Source organism: Eretmochelys imbricata, chromosome 7, assembly GCF_965152235.1.
Source record: "Eretmochelys imbricata isolate rEreImb1 chromosome 7, rEreImb1.hap1, whole genome shotgun sequence".
NCBI classification, from domain to species: domain Eukaryota; kingdom Metazoa; phylum Chordata; order Testudines; family Cheloniidae; genus Eretmochelys; species Eretmochelys imbricata.
Window position 1 is genome coordinate 88662524 of NC_135578.1, and position 20278 is coordinate 88682801.

General features: G+C 38.2%; 2 protein-coding genes across 2 annotated transcripts in view; both read left to right on the forward strand.

Annotated features, from left to right (window-relative positions):
* The window catches only part of PCDH15 (protocadherin related 15), a 672916-nt gene extending 671320 nt beyond the window's left edge, over positions 1-1596 (forward strand). Inside the window, exon 32 of the mRNA XM_077821312.1 lies at positions 192-1596. Within this exon, the coding sequence (XP_077677438.1) occupies positions 192-1596 (1405 nt within the window). The remainder of the gene's footprint in view (positions 1-191) is intronic.
* A 4192-nt stretch (positions 1597-5788) lies between these two features.
* Positions 5789-19964, forward strand: LOC144268199 (uncharacterized). Its single transcript, XM_077822852.1, has 7 exons — positions 5789-5899; positions 8700-8738; positions 10453-10526; positions 11451-11529; positions 13317-13345; positions 13515-13518; positions 19413-19964. The coding sequence occupies exons 1-7, from the start codon at positions 5789-5791 to the stop codon at positions 19962-19964; spliced, it is 888 nt and encodes a 295-aa protein (XP_077678978.1).
* The last annotated feature ends 314 nt before the right edge of the window (positions 19965-20278 follow it).

Below are 20278 nucleotides of genomic sequence, written 5' to 3' on the forward strand. Positions count from 1 at the left end.
TCCTTTTCCTCTGGAGAAGATGTAAAAGTAAATGTCTTGCCTCAGTAGACTTTTGTAAATATCTATTTTGAATAACAATATGTTAGAAGTAATGCTATGGCATTCATTTACATCATAAATTCATTTTTTTCTCATGAAAATTTATGTACATGCATGTTTCCTTACATGTGATTATCTTCTTTTCTTTCAAGTCTTTTTCTTCTCTACCATTTCCAACAAAGCAGGGGAAAAAAGTCAGTCTTAGAAGAAGGAGACCGTCAAAGAGTAATAAGCAGCTTTGCTTCACGTGCTATTGAGGCTCACAAGCAGTCTAATATCAATGGATCGTTGAACAATAATCTCCCCAAATCTGCAAGTAACATTACATTTTTATCTGATGAGAACCCACTAACAACTCAGAACCCTTTGTATATAGAAGGTGTTGTTCAAGGTTCACCCAGCTCTTCATTGCTCCTGAAGAGGAAAGATGTTTTAGACAGTCTTTCACCTAGAAGATTAGCCTTGAAAGATGCCCTTTTGGGGTGCCCTTTGGGAGGTATTCACCGTGCATGGACATTACCAATTCGTATTACTAGGAAGCATGTGTCTGATGCTCTAAGTAGGCCAATTATCATGGATCCAGTTCAGTGGCAACAGGAAAGACTCAAAGCAGAGAAGGAAAGAACTGACAATCAGCACAGCAGGGTTGATATTAGCAGTCCAATATTTAAAAAAATTATTGGCACTAAGTTAACTGTAAAAGAGAAGGCAAGACAGTTTGAGCAACAGGCTTTGCAGGAAATGAAACAAGTGAAATCCTATGATATGAAATGTTCACATTCACCAACACACAGCAACTGCCACGAAGAAGGAGAAAATACTCTAGAGTTGTCTCCTGAATGTCTGCTTGCTTCTCCATGCCATCGCTCTCCTCCTTTCTCCTCTTTGACACCTTCTACTGAAGTAGTTGAATTTCAATCACTTGCAGTTCCTTCAGTAATCATCACTCATCATGACTGTCCTGAAGAACTTTCTCCTCCACCAACTCACAAACCACCAACTCCTTCTTTTAGGATAAAGAGCCCAGTTCACCAGAGTTTTCTGGCTGCTCAAACCAAAGTGGAAGTAACAGAAAGCATTCCAGATCCACCCAAAACTCCCCCTCCTCCACCACCCCTGCTGCCACCTCCTCCTCCAACTCCTCCTCCATTGCCACCACAACCTCCATCTCTTCCTACCATTTCTCTAGCCCTCTCCTCCTCATCTAGTCTAAGTACCCAGCACCCTTCCCCTGTAAAGCATACTAAGTCCCCTGCCAAACAGCTACCAGTGTCATCACAGGCCACAGCACCTGAGCCACCACCTCACAGGGAGTTGAAAGGGATTCTCAAAAATATTCACAACTTAGCAGATATTGAAAAATCTGTGGCTAACATGTACAGTCAAATAGACAAAAACCACATTCTACCCAAGCACATATCCAAGCTTAAACCAATTGCAGCATCCGAACTGCCAACTACAGAAACTGTTGCTGAGCACAGCCAGCAGAATGGCAACTTGAGCTGTATAGTTGAGGAACTTGAAAAGCGATTCCCATCCCAGTCCACTGCATTATAAATTGCAGTTGAATTTTTTCTGGTGTATATTTTGCATGACATGGCTATCATAGTACATGTTATCTGCCTCATATGTTCCATAGCTAAAGTACTTCAACACTGATGAAAGAATTCAGACTTTTTTCCTCTTTGCTGTATATTGCTATTTGTTTGTTCCTGATGCTAAACCTCCAGTCCATTTTCTTTGCCTGATCACTTCTAACTTTGTAATGTATAATATTTTTAAAGGTAGTTCTGTGCACTCTGCATTTTACTGTTTTATTATGCTGATTTATTTTCTTTGTATGCTTGCAAAAGATTCATGAGGAAAAGTGTCCCTTTAAAACCAATGAACTATATGTAGCAGATATATGTTGACACTCCTTTATTCTAAACACTCTACATTGTTTTGTCACGAGGGTACTCTAATGTTGTAGGTTATGTCAATAAGCAAGGCAATTATGCTGAAATACTGAAGGCATCTCTTGCTTTACCCATAAAGTGTACATCATGGGAGAACTCTTACTTTTACTGGAAAATGTTGGATGTCACAGAAATGCAAATGATGCTAGAAAACAAACTCCGCAATAACAAGACAAAGTTGTTACAACAATGTATCATGTCATTCTATAGGAGATTGTATAGCATTCTGCTCTGGTGACATGCTTTCATCTCACTGTTGTCCTTGTAGGTTTGATCATGGTTTTTCTGTTTATTTGTCAGTCAACCTTATTGTCCTCCTTTTTGTTATCTACATTATGCCTCCCATTGCTTCCTTTATTCTGAAACTTCATATTGTGGGTCTTCACTTTTGTAAACCATTTAATGTAAAAAGTGATTGTGAATTTTGCTTGTTCATATTAATTAGGTATCTCTTTAATCATATTTTGTGCTAACTTGCTAAATATTGGTAGTTATTTCCACCAATAACATTTTTGCGAAGCTTTGAATGTAATAATCATTCTGATCAGTGTCATAAAGAAAAGGTTTTATAAGTGTCTGTAAAAGATGTATATAGTATGAGTAGCATTAATTTAAATTAAACCCACACTTAAATATTTCGGTTATATTAAATTAGCTTGTCCTTTGAAACAAATAGTAAGTAAAAAGAGGTTTGGCATAAAAAAATGAATGTAAGTTTAGCTCGGTGCTCAGTTTTATTTTTCCTCTTTTGCCAAAATCCTAGATAATCATGTTAAAACTGACACTTTTAATAGAATTAAATGCAGTCGGGTGAGGAGCTGGTACGTAAAGGAAGCTACAATAAAAACTTAAAACCTGTCCATGAGAAAATGTTATCTGTTCTAAGCAGAAAGGTAATTATAAGGGTACTTAGCTAACTGCCTTGAAATAGCCAGCTTTTCCACGGTATGTGGTTTTCTTTTCTTTTCACTACAGATGGGACAAGTATGGATGTTTCAATCAGAAATTGCTGAAGATAGTTTCTCTTCTTTGTCCCAGAGCCAAACTCTGTGAACCTCATCACATAAATTCAGCTGATATATTCTAAATACTCTATGCCTAATATAGTCTCCTTGCATAGTGGGTGAGATTTTAGCTCCAGTGCATGTAATGAATAGCAATAATAGCCAAATATGTAGGGAACATGATAATCGATCCATTTTTTGCTGTAACATAAGTTTAATATTTTATAGGAGTCAAGCGTTTTTAATAATTGCATATGGTGCTAAATTCTCAGTGAGTAGTACAACTGCAGCACCAACAGCAAGTTTCCACTCACAGGAAATCAGACAATAAGTCTGTAAGGCTTAAATCGAAACTAGACGTATACCAGTAATTCAGGATATGTCGCTGGAATAATCCACAACGCTAGGGTGGCCACTGACATATCTCCAGCATATCAGACATTCCAGTCCTACTAGGAATGGCAGGGGAACACCCCTACCTGTGTGGCCCTGCCCTGACAGTGTGTGCAAGGTCACACCAGCAGGGTGGAGCGGTGTGCTCTTCTGAATTGTATCTACTGTGCATGATCCTGGATGAAACCACATCTGGCTTTCCATCAGGACCGGACAGGACAAACCAAACAAAAGCAGGACTGTCCAGCTTAAAACTGGATTAGTGGCCTGCCTGTACAACATTACAATGCTTTGCATTTGGTCAGATGTGAACGCCGTACTGCAGTAGTGTACCAAGTAGATTTTATAAGCCCTGATTTAGCAAAGACTTATTCAAGTGCTTAACTTTATACACTGAACAATACAAGTGAAGTCAATGGAACTAGTCGCAGTGCACAAGGTTAAGCCCACATGTGAGTCTTGGCAGGATCAGGGCTATAATTCACTTCTGTGACGTAGATTGTATAGCTAGATATGGCCTGATTTGCAGAAGTCACCCATACATCCCACAGAAGTCAATGGGAGCTACAGCTGCTCAGCATTTTTAAAAGTCTGGCTAATAGTGAATTTCTTCAAAGTTTATTCAACTATAACGTTGTGTGACCTTCCTTAATCTGAATGGTCACCTAACACAGTAGCCTCCTTCTTTTAGTTCAATCAGGTCAGGCTCAAAAGAATCTGTAGGGAAAATGATACCACATTAACTAGTGCTTCACTCACTTGTTGCACTTCCTTCGTCATTATGGAGAACTAATCCTTAATACTAATAAAAGTTTTAATGTTTGGCGTTTTTTAAATTTGTTTTCATTTTCATTAGAGTTAATATCCATGGGCAGCCTTGGTTGGCCAGCCAAGATTTTTGGTAGTAGCTGGCAATATACACCAGTGACTTTGTTACAGTTCCAAAACTGTGCAATGATAAAGTGGCAATCTGGAGCAGTAGGAAGTACAAGTTCCTCTCTGTCCCCTCCCATCCTTTTGCCTGTGTTTTCTTATTAGATTATAAAGTCTTTGGGGGCAGGGACTATATCTTACAGTGTGTTTTTACAGCACTTAGTACAAGGGAGGCCCTGTCTGAGTTGAGGCCTCTGTATGCTACTGTAATATACATAGTAATAAATTACTGAAAAGTATCCAAAACAAATTTCAAAGACCTTGAAAATCAAGGTTGTTATTGTTAGTCCCATTAACTTAATTGTCATGCTCCCTGAATTGGTTCTTTAGGATCGACTGTAGACTGGACATGTGGCCTGTATTTGCTATTTTTTGGACCAGCTTGACTGTCTTTAGGATCAATTGAACAAGTGACTTGATTACATAAGTGACTAGCACTTCCTTCACCACCAGATAAAAGACGGTCCACAGTTCATCCAATACTCAAAGCATGGTTTCTGGCTTCTTAACTCTCACCATGATAAATTTCATTTTTTCTTACTTAGAACAAAATCTTAAAACACAGAGTTGTTGTTTTTTTTTAATTTTCAAGTTTTAAGGTAGTTAAATAATAATCAACAGTATGCAATTGGTAGACGATACCAACTGTCTTGCCACTGGCCTTTTGGAGAAAAAAGTGGCTATTTATTATATGTTTAGAAAAATTCTCTCTTGCTAGCTTTGAACTGAGTGAAACTTTTTATTTCAAAAAACAAAAAGTAGATAAAACAATTCTAATATGTATTTACAGTGTTTTGCTGTTGATCTTTCTTTTGCTTTTAATACAAGAATAAATATAAAATATCTTAAAATAAAACATTCAGAAGGATTAAAGTGGATACATAACTGCTGGGAAAGACAATTCAAAAATCCTTCAAATTACATTAGCAATATAGAGCAGTGGAAGGTGTGCCATTTGTGCAAATAACTTCATTTTCACAGTAATCCTTAACTATAAGCACTAGTTATATAAAATAAGTGTTGTGTATGTTTTGGCATTAGCATACATCATCATTCATACTGTTTCCCTTGTTTTTCTTTTTTTACTAAATTGAGGGCATCTGTCAGATTGAAAGCCATGGAAAACAGATGGTACTTTTTATCCAGACATTACTACAGATCCTTCGGGGGAGATTTTTAAAATTATTTAATGGGAATGAAATGTGTAGTTTCACCTTGGACTTTCCTTTTATAATGGAAGCTTATGGTGTAGTGTGAAATACCAAGAGAAATGAAAGCTATTAGAAAGCTTTGCATCTTTTTTGAAAGTGTCAAAGCATTAATAGTAGAGAAACAGTATGAGCACTTCTCAAAAAGCTTGATTATGCAATGTGGGTGCATTCTCAGCAAACTGGATTAAAAAAGTAAATAAGTATTAATTTACTTTCACTACTTGCACTTTTAATCTGCAGTGTGTTGACCATGCAAGAGCAATTAAGTTTAATAGGCTTGCTTATCCTTCTTGCAACTCAAGACCTTCAATTTCTAGAGATTGTTGTAGGCTACAAGAAAATCAAATACAGTGTTGCTCAAGTAGGTGTTGGAAAGTTAAAGATCATATTTTGGTGATAAATCTTCATTTCATTACTTCCTTATCATAGGGACAACTGCAGTAATTTACCCTGATAATCAATAACGTGCTGAATATTAATAGAAAAGCTTTACAGATAGTGTTATTAAAAATTGAGAGTTCATTCTGTTCTTTAGTTTTCTCTCATCTGTAATTAAATGATTTTCCTAGGCTGCTATGTACTAGCTTAAGCTCAACACAATTTTGAGCATTTACCCTCTCTGGATCAAAATATCTTAAACTTTCCTTTTATAGGAACACTGAGATGTAAATGCTGTTCAATATTTTTGCCTAAACCATTTAAGGTTCCTGGAATGAAATGTGAAAGTATAGGAATTGACAGACATAAGAGCATTTTTCCAGTATGAGTGGTTCACTGAATATGAAATAAAAACAGAAAATATTCCAATAAGATCAAAAGCACAAAGCCTGTGGAAAAATAACCATAGATAGTTGAAAGAATATAATGCCCATGTAAACACATTGAGGAAATGTTAGGATAGGTATAATTTTAATAATAATGTTATTAGTGGAAATTAACAATAGAAGTTCATGGTCACAATCTAGCAAGCCCTGCATGGGTTCAGAAAGCCCCAAAGATAAAAGCTTAGTGTCTATCAGCTGCAAGAGAGAGCAAAACCAGGAATTCTGCACCTGCTCTGTGCCACAAGAAAGATCTCTATGGCAGGACTCCACCCTCATGGTGGAAAGAAAGGAAATGGGTGGGCAAGGGATATGGCCAGAGGCACTATGCACAGTGTGTGCTTCCTCTCCCCATCCATATCCTATTCTACCAGTGCACTGACTGTCTGACTTACTGGGACTCTGTATGCAGCTCTAAACAACAAACAGATGCAATACTCTTCCTCAGATATAGTTGTGTAAGTCCAGGCATTTATTTTGTCTCTAAAGGCACACTTATTTTGTATTCTTAGATAAATATTTCTTACCATGTTAGTAACATTTCCAAGGACATTCTTTTTCCACCTCACTTCCATGGACATAGTGAATATGAACTACATCTTTACATACTCGTAGAGATGCGTACTAATGATATGTTTTTCTTTTTCTGAATGTAGGCCAGGATATGCACAGCAAGAGGTAAGGCTACTCCCCACCTATATTATTAAAACAGTGTGATAACAGAGAATGTATAAATTCCTATTTACAGCACTTTTTCTTCAGCTGTTTAAAACGCAGAGAATTGTCTTTTCAAATATGTTTGTTTTATTGAAATCTTAACAATAAATTGAAAATTTGCATTAATATAAATTAATTTTCTTAAAAGGCTGAAGATTGCTGGGGAAAGCTGGGTCAAACCCATTAATGTCAGGGCCTGCAACAGCAGTGTATCCAGCTCCCTATGCGCTGTACCCCCTTTGGCATCTGCAGAATTGCTACCTTGCTATGATTTGCTCCTTCTGCAGGGCTGCATTCATGTGTCTCCTCCGATGGGGTGAATATAGCAAGTAGTAGGACTTTGTTTTTTCAATAAAGGCTTTATTTTGCCAAATAAACTCACGAGTAGCACCTTACTATACAAATAATCCCACTGAATTCAGTGGGACTACTTGCCGAGTAAGATGCTACCATCCTTCCTCAAGAAGAGTAGTATCTGCCCCTAAATTACAATGCAATATGTGACGTGCCTTGTAAATTACAACACTCAAAGTAAGTTATAAATAAGGCCTGTCATTTTCAGTTATTTGTTTCATTTATTTCCTGGGATTTATTTAAAAAAAATGAAAAGGGAAAAATCAGTAATAACTGAAAATAAAGGGCAATGGGCAGGGAGCAGGGGTGCTCAGTACTCACAGTAGCTGGGGCAGCTTTCTGCAGCAGTAAAGAGGATTTCAGCTGCCAGGACCCAGCTCTCTGTGGTCTTGCTCCCACATTGCTCTGAGGAGGTAAACGGGGACACGCTGAAGGGCTGGAGTCAGGAGGAAAGTGGAAGGCTACAACCTGTGAGTACTACCCCCGCCCCAGGCGTGCCGCACTTCTGACCCTGGCTCTTGTGTGTGGCACCATCTGCTTCCTCTGAAAAAAATTCCTGGATCCCAAAAACATGAAAATCAGCAAAACCTGAATACTGGTGTTTTCAAAAATCCAGCAATTTTTTTTTTTTGGGGGGGCGGGGGGGATATCAGTAAATACTGATAAGAAGACAGCAACCACAGAGGAAAATAAAGAGGAAGTGATGATCTTGTGATTAAAACACAGGACTGAAAATCAAGATACCTGAGCTTTCTTATTAGTTCTATCATAGACTTCCTGTGTAACCATGAGAGAGCCTGTGGAAGCCATGTTGGGAGAGGAGTACCGAGTAGTAATGTATAAACCCCTGTACAAAGGCCAGAGGCCACTGCAGGAATCTCAAGATGCCCACAGATTTGCCTTCCACCTACTCTGAAGTTTTTTAACTTGCGCAGTGAATTATCTGGCCTTTGGAAATATGTTTAAGATTCGCAAATAATTCAGAAAATAATTATCACATGACTGGGAATTAGACTGTACATTAGACAAAAGAAATAACAAACTGTAAATTGATTTTACTGCAATATGTACTTACATGGTGCTCTATATACAATGTAACTAAAAAAGTATTCAATGAGTATTGAAGTATTTTGGCCATTCTGAAATTAAAAATACAGATAGAACGATGTTCGGAGGCTCTCCTTCAAACCTTTCAGTTTCAACATAAATTACTTCTCTACTAACTTGCACTGTCTGATTAATCTTTCTATTTCTAATTATCTTTGTCAGCAACAGCAATTGCTGAGACCCTCTCTTCTCAGACCAGAGGTACTGTTTTTCCTCGTCTTACTATTCTGTAACTTTCAAAGCTGCCTTTACAGTATTTTCTGATCTAAATTTCTATTTTCCAGGTAAATTTTTCTTCACCATTGAAGAAAACATGTTTATTTTGTAGAAGAAAAAAAACCCTGAATTTTTTTAACCCATTTATTTAGTTTGATTAAAAATAAGATTTTCTGCCTCAGCACATTTTCCCTTGGAGCTATCCTCCCACTTCTTTCAGTCATTACTGTTGACTTCAGCAACACCAACTGCAAAGTTTACTAGCTTTCTTTTCACATTAATAAACAGAATAATGTCATTGCTATCATATTTTTATCTAGTTTCTCTGGTGCCAGTCAGTTGGTCATTATTACTCCTACAGATGAGGTGAGCAAAAATAATGCCTTCCCAAAAATAATAAGAGTGTGATGTAGGATCTGGATTATATCCTTGATGCTTTAAATTGAAATCACGTAGACATGATATTGCTTCCAGTGTAATCAGCAGAACAACTCCCATTAACTTCAGTAGGAGCAGGAGCAGGTCCTTTGGGTTAGATCCTTGGTCCTGATAAATGTGCTTTGCACTGTACTAGTAAAGTAAAGCTGCCTTAAAGCTGGCCAGTATGGCCAGCTGAAGATTCCTCTGGCATATGGGAACCACTGGTGGAGTAAAGCTAATATAGTTGACATAGGTGCTAGGTGCTTGGGGAAGGAGCGGGGATGGCATGCCATGGAATTCCAACAATCCCTGGCAATCATAGCAACTCCCAGGAGCCACTGAAAAGGAAAAAGGAATCTAGAACAGCTCTGAGGGGGGCTGGACTTTACATAGGGCTGGACTTGCCCCCAGGATCCCTGGTGATCGGGGAGTACAAAGGTAGCAGACAGCCACCTTCCTCCTCTTCATTCCAGTCCAAGTTCTGATGCCTTTGTTTTCAGAAAGACTCTCTTGTCTACCTTGCAAGACAATAATCTTCTCAGTAGCATCCCAAGGACTGTGAAGATTTTTAAAAGGTTCAATGGTATTTTTGTATGATCTAAACAAAATCATTCCTTCTGATTCAGTACTGCCAATAATAATTGTTAGCAAATCATGCAGACTGTATCAACAGGAGACGTGTTCTGAAGTAGAGCCTGACAAATTCTGTAAATAAAATTGTCTTCATCTTAGGCTAGGAGTGCTTCTTTAAGAGTTCTATGGAAAGATATGGGGCAGGAAGGCAAGAAATGAAAATTCTTGAGAAAAATGGCAGTATATTTTTGATGAGTGATTTATGCTGAATAAAGCTATTGTAAAGTATAACTGAAAAAGATGTTTTCCCCCGCAGAAGGATGTGCAACTTTTACACACTAGAGCCTTTGCTAACTGTGAATATTCTAAGGATGTATCATTAAAATAAAGCATTTATTGCACCTGTTGGCCTCAGATTACTGAGGTGCCGACTGTAGTTTCTGACAGTTTTTCTCATCACCACAGAAGCCTTTTGCATTATGATTTCACCATCATCCCAGCTCGGGCATGAGAAAAAAATAACATGGCCACCTGAGAATGTATTATTGAAATGACAAGTGGTAGTGATAAAAGGCACTCACTGTAGTTCTTGTCTTTTTTTTTTCTTGCTTGTACACAATTTGTAATACTCTTTTCTGCATTCCTTATCACCTTCACTATGTGTTTAAGTATTTCCATTCAATCAGTTTTCTCTTTTGGTTTACAGGAGTTGTCTGTGGAATCCGGAATTGATCCAGGCCAAGAATACTATGGGCAAGATTACTACAGTTATGAACATGGGTATGTTTTCAGTTTTCCTATGTAACTTTGCAAATACAGTTTTTCATGCTTAGCATTTTTATTATTTCAGCATTCAGTTTAGAAAATTTCATTTTCTTCAGGATTCTAGAAAAAACTGAGGATTACATTTATCTTCTACCTGCAAGAATTTACACACCATTGAGACATATAGCCTAACCACTTTTCTGCTCCCTATAATAGGTCCTCCCTGAACCCACCATTGGGAAGGTTGAAAAAAACCCATGCTACCTAGGCCAATCTGGTGGTGAGGGAAAAATTCCTTCCCAGGCCCACTAAAAAGGAATGACTAGCACAATGCCCCCTGCAGGTCCTAACCCAACCGGATAGTAGCACCTCGAGGGGAGGGAGGGTGGGTGCTACTGCATGGAGAAAGAGCTTCCAGAACTTTTCGCCCTCACATTCCCAGGTGAGTCAGCACTGCAAAGCTGACCATCACCCACCTTTTTTGCAGCAGTTTGCGACCTCCTTCTACTCTGCCCCCCACCATAAAGCACTAGTTCCTTCCTCCAGCAAGCTTGGACAACGTTCCTTTCCCCCCGCCCTATCCCCCCTGCTTCAGGTGCGGTGCGGTCACTCTCCCAATAAAAACAGGAAACAGAAGTGGGTACCTGGAAGGAGGTACCCAAATATGGGAACCTTCTGATTAATCCAGGATACCTAATAGCTTTGGCCTGATCCAAAATCTTTTGAAATCTATGATAGTCTTTCTGTGGATTTCAGTGGGTTTTAAATTATAGTCTTAATATCAACAATTTCTCATATGTAGAAAAATCAAGAGAACAGGGAAACTTTCACTTTAGGGTGAGTGTGTGTCTGAGAGAGAGGGAGAGAGAATACAGATAAACATAGACACACACATACATAAACACACAGAATATCTGAAGCCAAAGGTTTCTTTTCCAGGTATGAATTGCCTCAATATGGGAGTCGACGCCGATTGTTATCTCCAACTGGAATGTATGATGAGTATGGCGAAGTGGTTGTGGAAAATGATGGCGGCTATTATTACAGCCCACATGGATCAACAACTGAAGGAGAAGTAAGTGTAATATACTCAGTTGATTTCATTTTGTAATAAGGGAGTGTCTTTAAATCTTTCCAGGTTTTCTTTGCATAATTAATTAGTGCATTATTTTGTGCACACACTAGCTAAGCAACTTTGGGCTCTTCAGTCATTGCATTAGGGATCCAATAAAACCTGGTTGAGATTTTCAGTTGTGGTGATTGGTGATATATCAAGAAGAAAGTTGCTTTTCCAAATAGAAAGAAGGTTTTAAGATCATGGTTTTCATGTCATCATCTCCTTTCCTTTTTTAAGAATGACAAAGCTGCTTCTAATTTAAATAGAGCTATTTTCCATTAAATCATGAATTTCTTGTACAGTAAGAAAAATATATAACCTCATATATGATTATATTCCTAAACAATGGTTTATTATATTACTTATATCTGCACTAGTTATACTGAATATAACGGGCTATAATTGATTATCTGCAGATGAACACGACAGTTACTACAATAATTTATCATAATGCTTGGCAATGAGGTGTAAGGAAAATAAATGAAAATGCCCAGTGAATGCTAGAAAAGAATTCATATGAAGTTATATATTTAAATTTAATGTTCAGAAATAGCAGGCCATAGATAGAAAAGAAGCTGTAATGTTTGAGTCAGTCTTTTGTACCACAACTGAGTAAAATCACTGTGAACTAATTGCCCATTCTAGAAGTTAAACTTTTTCTTTCAGTCCCAGAAACTTTGGCAAAAAAACCTATATGATAACAGGTAAGCCGGTTTTGATTCCAGGAAAAATGTTGCATGGTAATATTAACTCTTCATTCCTTCCCACTGAACTATTTTTGGATAGCAAGTTTTCTTTCACATTGTAATTAAGTTCCGTTTTCATAATTGCAGGGGATGAGTCGAGGCAAAGGTCTAAGCCAGAGAGCAGGGCATCAAATAGAAGGTAGAGCTTTAGGTGGTGGGATGGATCTAAGAGATGGTTCTGGAAGAGAACACAGGACCAGCCAGGGGAGAAGGAAACTAAAAGCAGTGATGCAGTTGAGTCGAATAGCCGTAAAAGCCCACAAACGAGAAGGAACAACTGAGTCTGCTCATTCTCCATGGAAGAAAGCAAAGATATTTCCAGTGGTTCTGCATAAAGTAAAAGGCAGTAGCAAAGATTCCAATTATGCCAAGCTGATGTCAGCTCGTCCAGTGGACAGTGAAGACAGCATGATTATCAAAGGAAGTTATTTCCAGAAATCAGCAGATGACAGACCTTCAACAACCAGAAAACTAAGTCATGTGCTAAAACACATTAGTGTTTCCAAAAAATTTCAAAAGCATAGCAAATCTCAGAGCTCTGTTAGCAAAAGTTCAGTATCTGCAAGTGAAAAAGGAGGGGAAGATGCTGAAACTCAGAGGGTGAGTGAATCTGAAAGAGATGAAACAAAATCAGGAATTTCAATTAATATCACAGCAGAAAGTGAGCCAGAGGATAGTAATGTTTCTGATGACTATGATAAGAAGAAAAAAAGAAAATCTGCTGCTTCAGATGATGATGAATCATCAGCAAGGAGTAGTATCTCTGCCTCTCAGGCAGATGATAAAGACTATTTGAAAGTGACACTGGACCAAGATGAAACCAATGAAAGTACTGTGGACTCTGATGAAGAGAAGGAGGAAGGTTTACAGGATTCAGAAGATGATCATTCTATATCCAAATCAGATAATGAACAGGATGAATCAGAAGATGACATATCTGAGCACTCTGAAGAGGAAGAAGATGAGGAAGAGTCAAAAAGTGTCCTTTCTCAAGTCTCTCGTTCTCAGAATAAACTCTCTGACAGTGATGCAGATGACTTCCAGTCAAAGGTATCCCCAAATCAGAGTTCCGATAGCAGATCTGAGTATAGTGATTACAATAGCGGAAGAGTTAGTGAAAGAACTAGTATGTCAAGTAAGGGAAGTAAATCTAGAGGAGGAACGAGGGATTCCAGTCACACGTCAGAAGTGATGAATTCTGACAGTGAAGTTAGCTCTAAGGGATCAGTCAGTGAAAGAAACAAAAGTTCTGGAAAGAGTTCTGGATCCAGCTACAAGAACAAAATGTCCACAGTTGGCAGTGAAATAGAAGACACAATAGAGGAGATATCAGAGGAAGATGAAAAATCAGATTTGGAGCAAGATGATACAAGCCCTGATGAGGCAGGTGACAATATAAGTGATAGGACTATGTCTGAAACATCTTCCATCAGTCAAAAAACTACTTCCAGTAAACAGAGCAAAATAAGAAAATCAGATATTAGTGCTGGAGGTAGCATGGCTGAAAGCACAGAAGAGGTTGATACAGATGCTAAGGATATGGAAGAAACTATCAGTAGGTGTGAATCAAAAAGCCTTGAAAGTGAAAATAGTGTTACTTTCAAAGGCAGCAGAGGGAGAAAGAGATCAGTGAGTGCCACTTTTTCTAGTAAAACAGATGCTTCCCACGAATCAGATTTTCAAAGTTCTGATTCCAGTATGAAAACACAGAATCTAAGAAAAAAGATTTCCTCAAAACACAGCGAACTTCAGTCAGATGAGACTCCTGATACTGCTGCATCAGAGTCAGAGACTGCTGCTGACTCCACATCCTTTTAAAAAGAGAGAACAGTAGGTGTACATTTTTCAGTAAGGAATGGTCTTGTTTGCTGTGCCCTCTGCATGGTCTTTCATGAACACTACTGATCTGATTAAAACATTAGAAACAAAATGACAAAATATCATCCTCTCTACATACTTCAATTACACTGATGTCCATCTTGTTAAGATTAGTAATACAGAAAGCTATGCAGATATCATTTCTCAAGTGAAAATACTCAGATGTAATTCTAAGTGTGTATACATTGATAGAATTTTAATCCAAAACAGGAAGGGATGCACTTTTTCCCCCTCTGTAAATTTTAACCCTATAATAAAAAGGAATTTTATTAGTAGTCCTTTAATTTACCCTTTTTGCACTGTGCAAGTCATGGTGCAAAATATTATTGCATATTACCTTTGCAGGAATGGCTATCTTGTCACAAACTTCTGCATATAGTAGGCAATTCATCTTGTAATATAATTTATATTTTATTTATGGCATTCAGGCAGCTGCCACAATGAGGAATAGGAATTATCATAGTGATAATCAACATTTAGCACTCATATAGCACTTCACTATATGTTCATTCTGTACAAACGTTTACTAATCTTCATAATAATCCCTTGAATGTAGATATTATCATCTCTATTTTACAGATGGGGAAACTGAGTCAGAGGAAAAGAGGCTTACTCTCTGCAATCTTGAGCGTCAGTGGCAGTCAGGACTAGAATTCCTAACCTCTGTGCTCATTCCTGTAAATCCAAGATCATCCTGTGTCTAAACATGGCAAAACTTTGGGGTTTAGAGGGTATCAAATAATTCAGGCAGCACATTTGAAAATGGAATCAGATAAACAAGATGTAGAAATTCACAAAAAAAGTTGTATTATTTTCCCCAAAAGTTACCTGTAAAATGGACATTTTTAATGTGCACATATATGACAGTTGCACTCACAGGTTTCAGTTACTAACTGCATTGTACTACTAACTGCATCTTTAATCATTGTAACAATATGGGTGATATGAAATACTACTTGAGCAATTTCTACAGAAACCAACTTTTTTTTTTTTTTGGCTAATGGCTGTATTTTGTCAGCGTCGACATTTTGTATTGCAGGTAGTGCAAGAAAAGTCCAGTTTACCTCAGTTTACCTTTTTGTCTTGCTCTCTAAAATTCAATGACCTGGAGTATCTGATGCTGTTCAGAAGAGAAATTATAGTTTTAGAGCTTTACAATTTCAGTTCCATTCAGATTTGGCACGATTGTGAAGAAAGGACTCCAGTTTAAAAGCTCAAGTTGCATTTGTTTTCATACACGAAATTACTGCTGCATGATGCTGTGCCCCACAGAGCTCAAACTCATGCAGCCAACACACTGAATGTTAAAAATGTGTATACACACCCAATCTGTAGGCCCGTTCTTTGATCTTATTGTACTAAAGGCTGCACAGCTCTTTCTCAAACAGTGGATTATGCAGGAGGTTAATTTCATTATAAAAAAGTTCACAATCAGTTCCCACCTAAATTAATGTTAGTTTATAGAACCAAATATGAATCACCTCTCTTGATTCAGTATCTGGATTGTTAGCTACAAAGCTAGTAGGCTGACAAATCTAACAGCAGCTGGAAGTCTCACAAAGGCTACAATTCTGTTACTATAGTACAGACTAGGGCCTGAGCAGGTTTCAGGAGGCCACCAACCAGGGCCAGCATAAGACTTGCTGAGGCCCAGGGCAGAAAGCCGAAGCCCCATCGCATGAGGCTGAAGCCCCAGGGCCCTGAGCCCCACCATCAAGGGCTGAAGCCAAAGCCTAAACAACTTAGCTTTGTGGGTCCCTGTGGTCTACCCACTAAAGTGTGCCCTAGCTTTTATATGTAGAAAAACAGTTGTTGTGGCACAAGTGGGCCATGGAGTTTTTATAGCATGTTGCAGGGGTGGGGGGCTCAGAAAACCCATGCCATAGTAGAAAGAGGAAAAGGTTTGATTCTTTAGTATACTTAAACTTGCTATTAAGTTAAACAATTCTCTTTTGTCAAACTTTTTCTTGGCATCTGTGGTAATGGATACTTCATTCACATGAATGGGAAATTAAGTCAGACTTGTGTTTATTAGCTGTGTGAGACAAACATATTTCTTGCCGGTAGCTGTTATATTTGGCAATATGGAGATTGCCATTGACTGAATTTTGAGTGGGCAACGGCCCATTCCTTCAAATAGAGGCTATATCTGGGCATGCTTGTGCTAAAGAGCTACTGTTCTGCAACACTTTTTTTATTTATAGGGTGAGATCCTGACTCCACTGAAGTCAATGGGAATTTATCCTTGATTTCGGTGGAGTCAGTATTGTACCCCTATTTTTTCCATTCTTCTGTGATATGCCATGTCTGACACGTGCAGGCCTCTGTGAGTGGTGAAAAAATGTGAGGAAAACTAGGATCTGCATTATTAAACATCTCCTTAAGAATATGTGACTCCCACAAACCATTGACTCAAGTCTTAATGACTCCCCTGCAGTTGTTGCAAGCTCATTGTCTTTACATATGTCCTTTTTTGCAATTTTTTTTTTGTGAAGATGAATTTGAAAATGTTTTCTTTGTACCATCACTTAAGTGTGCCATGGCACTGTGGAACCAGTAGCAAAAGGTATGGAGACTCTTATCCTTGTAATCAACAAAATATGCCCCAGAGCATGAGCGGACTGTGCTATGACAATTATCTCATATCTATGAAACAAATTGCCGTACACTATGTTCCAATAGAAGCTGTATCTCTATTGTTCACTACTGTGTAAGCTGCACAGTTACCATTAAAACTGACACTGTTGCCATTGACTGTAAAAGGAGGAAGCTTGTGTCCCTATATTTGTAATCTGCAATGCATATAGAATCAGTTATCCCTTTCCTCTTACTCTGTTCTTGGTCCCCAAGTCGTAGCTGCATATATATTGTAGATCTTTTCCTGAAACTAGTCAATTTTTCCATTGACCAAAAGATACATACCAGTATGCAAAAAAAAGATACGTATACGTAAGGAGCCCTGTAAGTAATTTGTGCAAAGTTTAGTTTTTCAAAAGCATGTTAAGTACCATCTATTTGTACGCTGCATGATTTGCTGTTTTTTAAAAATCTCCTTTCCTCTGGAGCGTGTGTGTGTGTGTTGTAGAAGTCAGCCCCAAGTATACTGTATCCGAACACTAGAACTCTGTGAATAAACATGGAGCTTTCACTATTTGTTCAAGAGCGATAATAGCTGGGTTTATTTTATATTAAGGAAGCAGCTTTCTAATGAGATTCATGGTATAAATTAAAATAATGTGAGCAGGTTGTATGTAAACCACAATCAAAACAAAATTACAACTCTGAAATTCAGCTTGTGTGATCACTATGGAAAATATTGCAGGTAGTGTAAAATCTGCAGGGCGGATGCACCACTGTGTACTTCATTTTTTCAGCAGTGTAATTCTGTTGATCTTAGTGGAGTTACTCCAGTTTTGTACCAGTGTAATGGACTGGTCCATCAGGTCCTATATAAAGGAATAAGGTGGCATTCTTTTCTAATCAGTATGATCAACACTTTACCTTTGCCTGAGAAATTAAGACAATTTTGTTCCTGAAATGCCACTGTCATTGTTACTTTATTGTAAAATAGAAATGACAAATGCTATCTCTGAGCTGACATTACAGTGTAGTAGTCAGTATATTTACATGCTCGAAGAAAACTTCCAGTGATTTTCAGAGTATTTACCACTTAGCACTAGCAGTTACCAAGCACAACCATTTCTGCAGAGTTTTACATGAATAAATTCCAATTTCTATTATAAAGTGGTATGATCATGTTGTGGTTTATATTCCTATCTATTGTTACTTTGTGGAAATATGATTTTGGTTTACCTATAACATGATTTACATAACACATTTGTCAAGCATGTTTCTGGAAGGGAAACTCTCCATTGTCCAGCCATATCAGAAGAAGGACAGGAGACACTGGATGTGGTTTAATTAGGCCGCAACTTTATTATTAACTGTCTGAGAGTACCCAGCAGACAAAAGTGTAAAATGCAGGTAAATCCATGATCATTGCAATATTTATTTGGAGGGGCTTCTGTCAACCCTCCCACTTTTTCCATTCTGGTCCCCAGCCAACCCACAGCTGGGACCTCAGTATCTACCCCCACCCCCTTGAATGACGATTAAGGTGGACTATAAAGGTGGCTCTCTGCTGTGCCAGTCATGGGCGCCCTGAATCCGTCCTCATTTCCATTCCTTTAACAAATACTTCCTTTAAATCCTTTACCAATCCATTTATCTGACTACCGTATCCCTTTTATCCCTTTCCTAAGGGGTATCCACCCCACACTTACATAATAAGTTGCAACATCATAGCCTACCTTCAGTTTCATGCTCACCCCAACTATACGCCCCCAAACCCATTGTGAGTATGGTTTAAAAAAAATCCACTCTGCCTTGGCCAATCTGGCAGTGAGGGAATAATTCCTTCCCAGCCCTCCGGAGAAAGGAGCAGCTAGCACACTGCCCACAGTGGATCCTGACCAAACCTGGTATTTTGCCAATTCCAAGGGTGGGTGCTGCTCGGTTGGTCTGGGCGTTTTCTGCCCAGCTTATCCCTATATACTCTCTCCTCCCTTCCAGTCAGGTCACCTTGAGGGATGAATCTTGTGTCCCCAGACTGCCCCACCATGGTTCTCTACCTCTTAAAGAGGTATACGCCTTTTCCTAGCAAGCCAGATAACACCTTCCCCCTTTCACTGCCCCGCCCCATACACACAAACCCCTCCTGCTTAAGGTGCGGTGCAGTCAAGCCACGAAGTCTCCCAAGAATCACTTGATTTTCATGGGCACACAGACTGTCTGATGACAGCTGGATGTGAATTTAGCAAAAACATCATAATGGTTTTCTAATTCTGGAAAACTCTCTCTGAAATATGTCAGACTTTTCTACCTTTACCTGGTATCTAGCTGAAATTTTGTTGAACAGCAGGTATGCAGATTTCTCAGTACTTTTACATCTATTGAGTAGGGGAAATTGTTTAATGTTGCAGCATTTGGCAATAATAGTTAAATGGAAATGATCAATGTACAAATTAAAATTAAAAGTTATAAAATAACTTAATAAAATATGTTAGGTATTTGTCTGAAACACTAGCTAGAATATAAAACCTGAAAAAAATGTAATAAATTATGCTGAGATTTAATAAACTCTCTTTTGTTGTCAAACAGTGGGCCAGAAAGAAAAGGATCAAGTTAGTAGTTGATCCAGAATATGAGACCAGCTCAACTGGAGAAGACAGTGCTCCAGAATGCCAGAGGAATCGTCTTAACAACCCCAATATTCAAAACAATGTAAATGGCAACATCTATATTGCGCATAATGGGTCAGTTGTGAGAACCCGTCGCATTTGTCTCTCCAATAATTTAAAAGTCACATCCCCTGTTAGATTGGGGAAACACTTCAAGAAATTGGACAAGCTAGCAGTGACACATGAGGAGAATGTCCCATTGAACACATTGTCAAAAGGGGCATCTTCTAGTGACAAACTGAACACAAAACCATCTAGTGTCTCCTTTGCCTCCACTGCTAGAGGGGCTGACAACATAGCAACAAAGTCTGGGGGCAACAAAATGAAAAGCACAGAAGAGCAAGAGTCTGTTGTTGATAATGAGGATGTCAGAGAGCCCTTGGAATCACACAGCGATCACACACACTCAGATGAAGAGGAGCTCTGGATGGGCCCTTGGAATAACCTTCACATACCAATGACAAAACTGTGACTTTTTTTAATTTTAATTTTTACTTCAGTTTATAATAAACTACGCTTTTTAATGTCACTGAGGAAAATGTATGGAATTTGTATCATGCACATAAATTGTATACTTTGAATGACATGCTTTAAAGTTAAGAGAGACTTTGCGCTCACATTTGTATCAATTAATTGTTCTCCCAGCAACACTTTTGACAGGCTCTCAGTTCACTAAACAATACTCAGTTAAAAATTACCTTTTTTTGTTGGATCTTGATTTATTGTTTAATAAACAGTGAATTACTAAATGCACAAAAAATTTTGTCGACATTTCAAAAAGTTCTA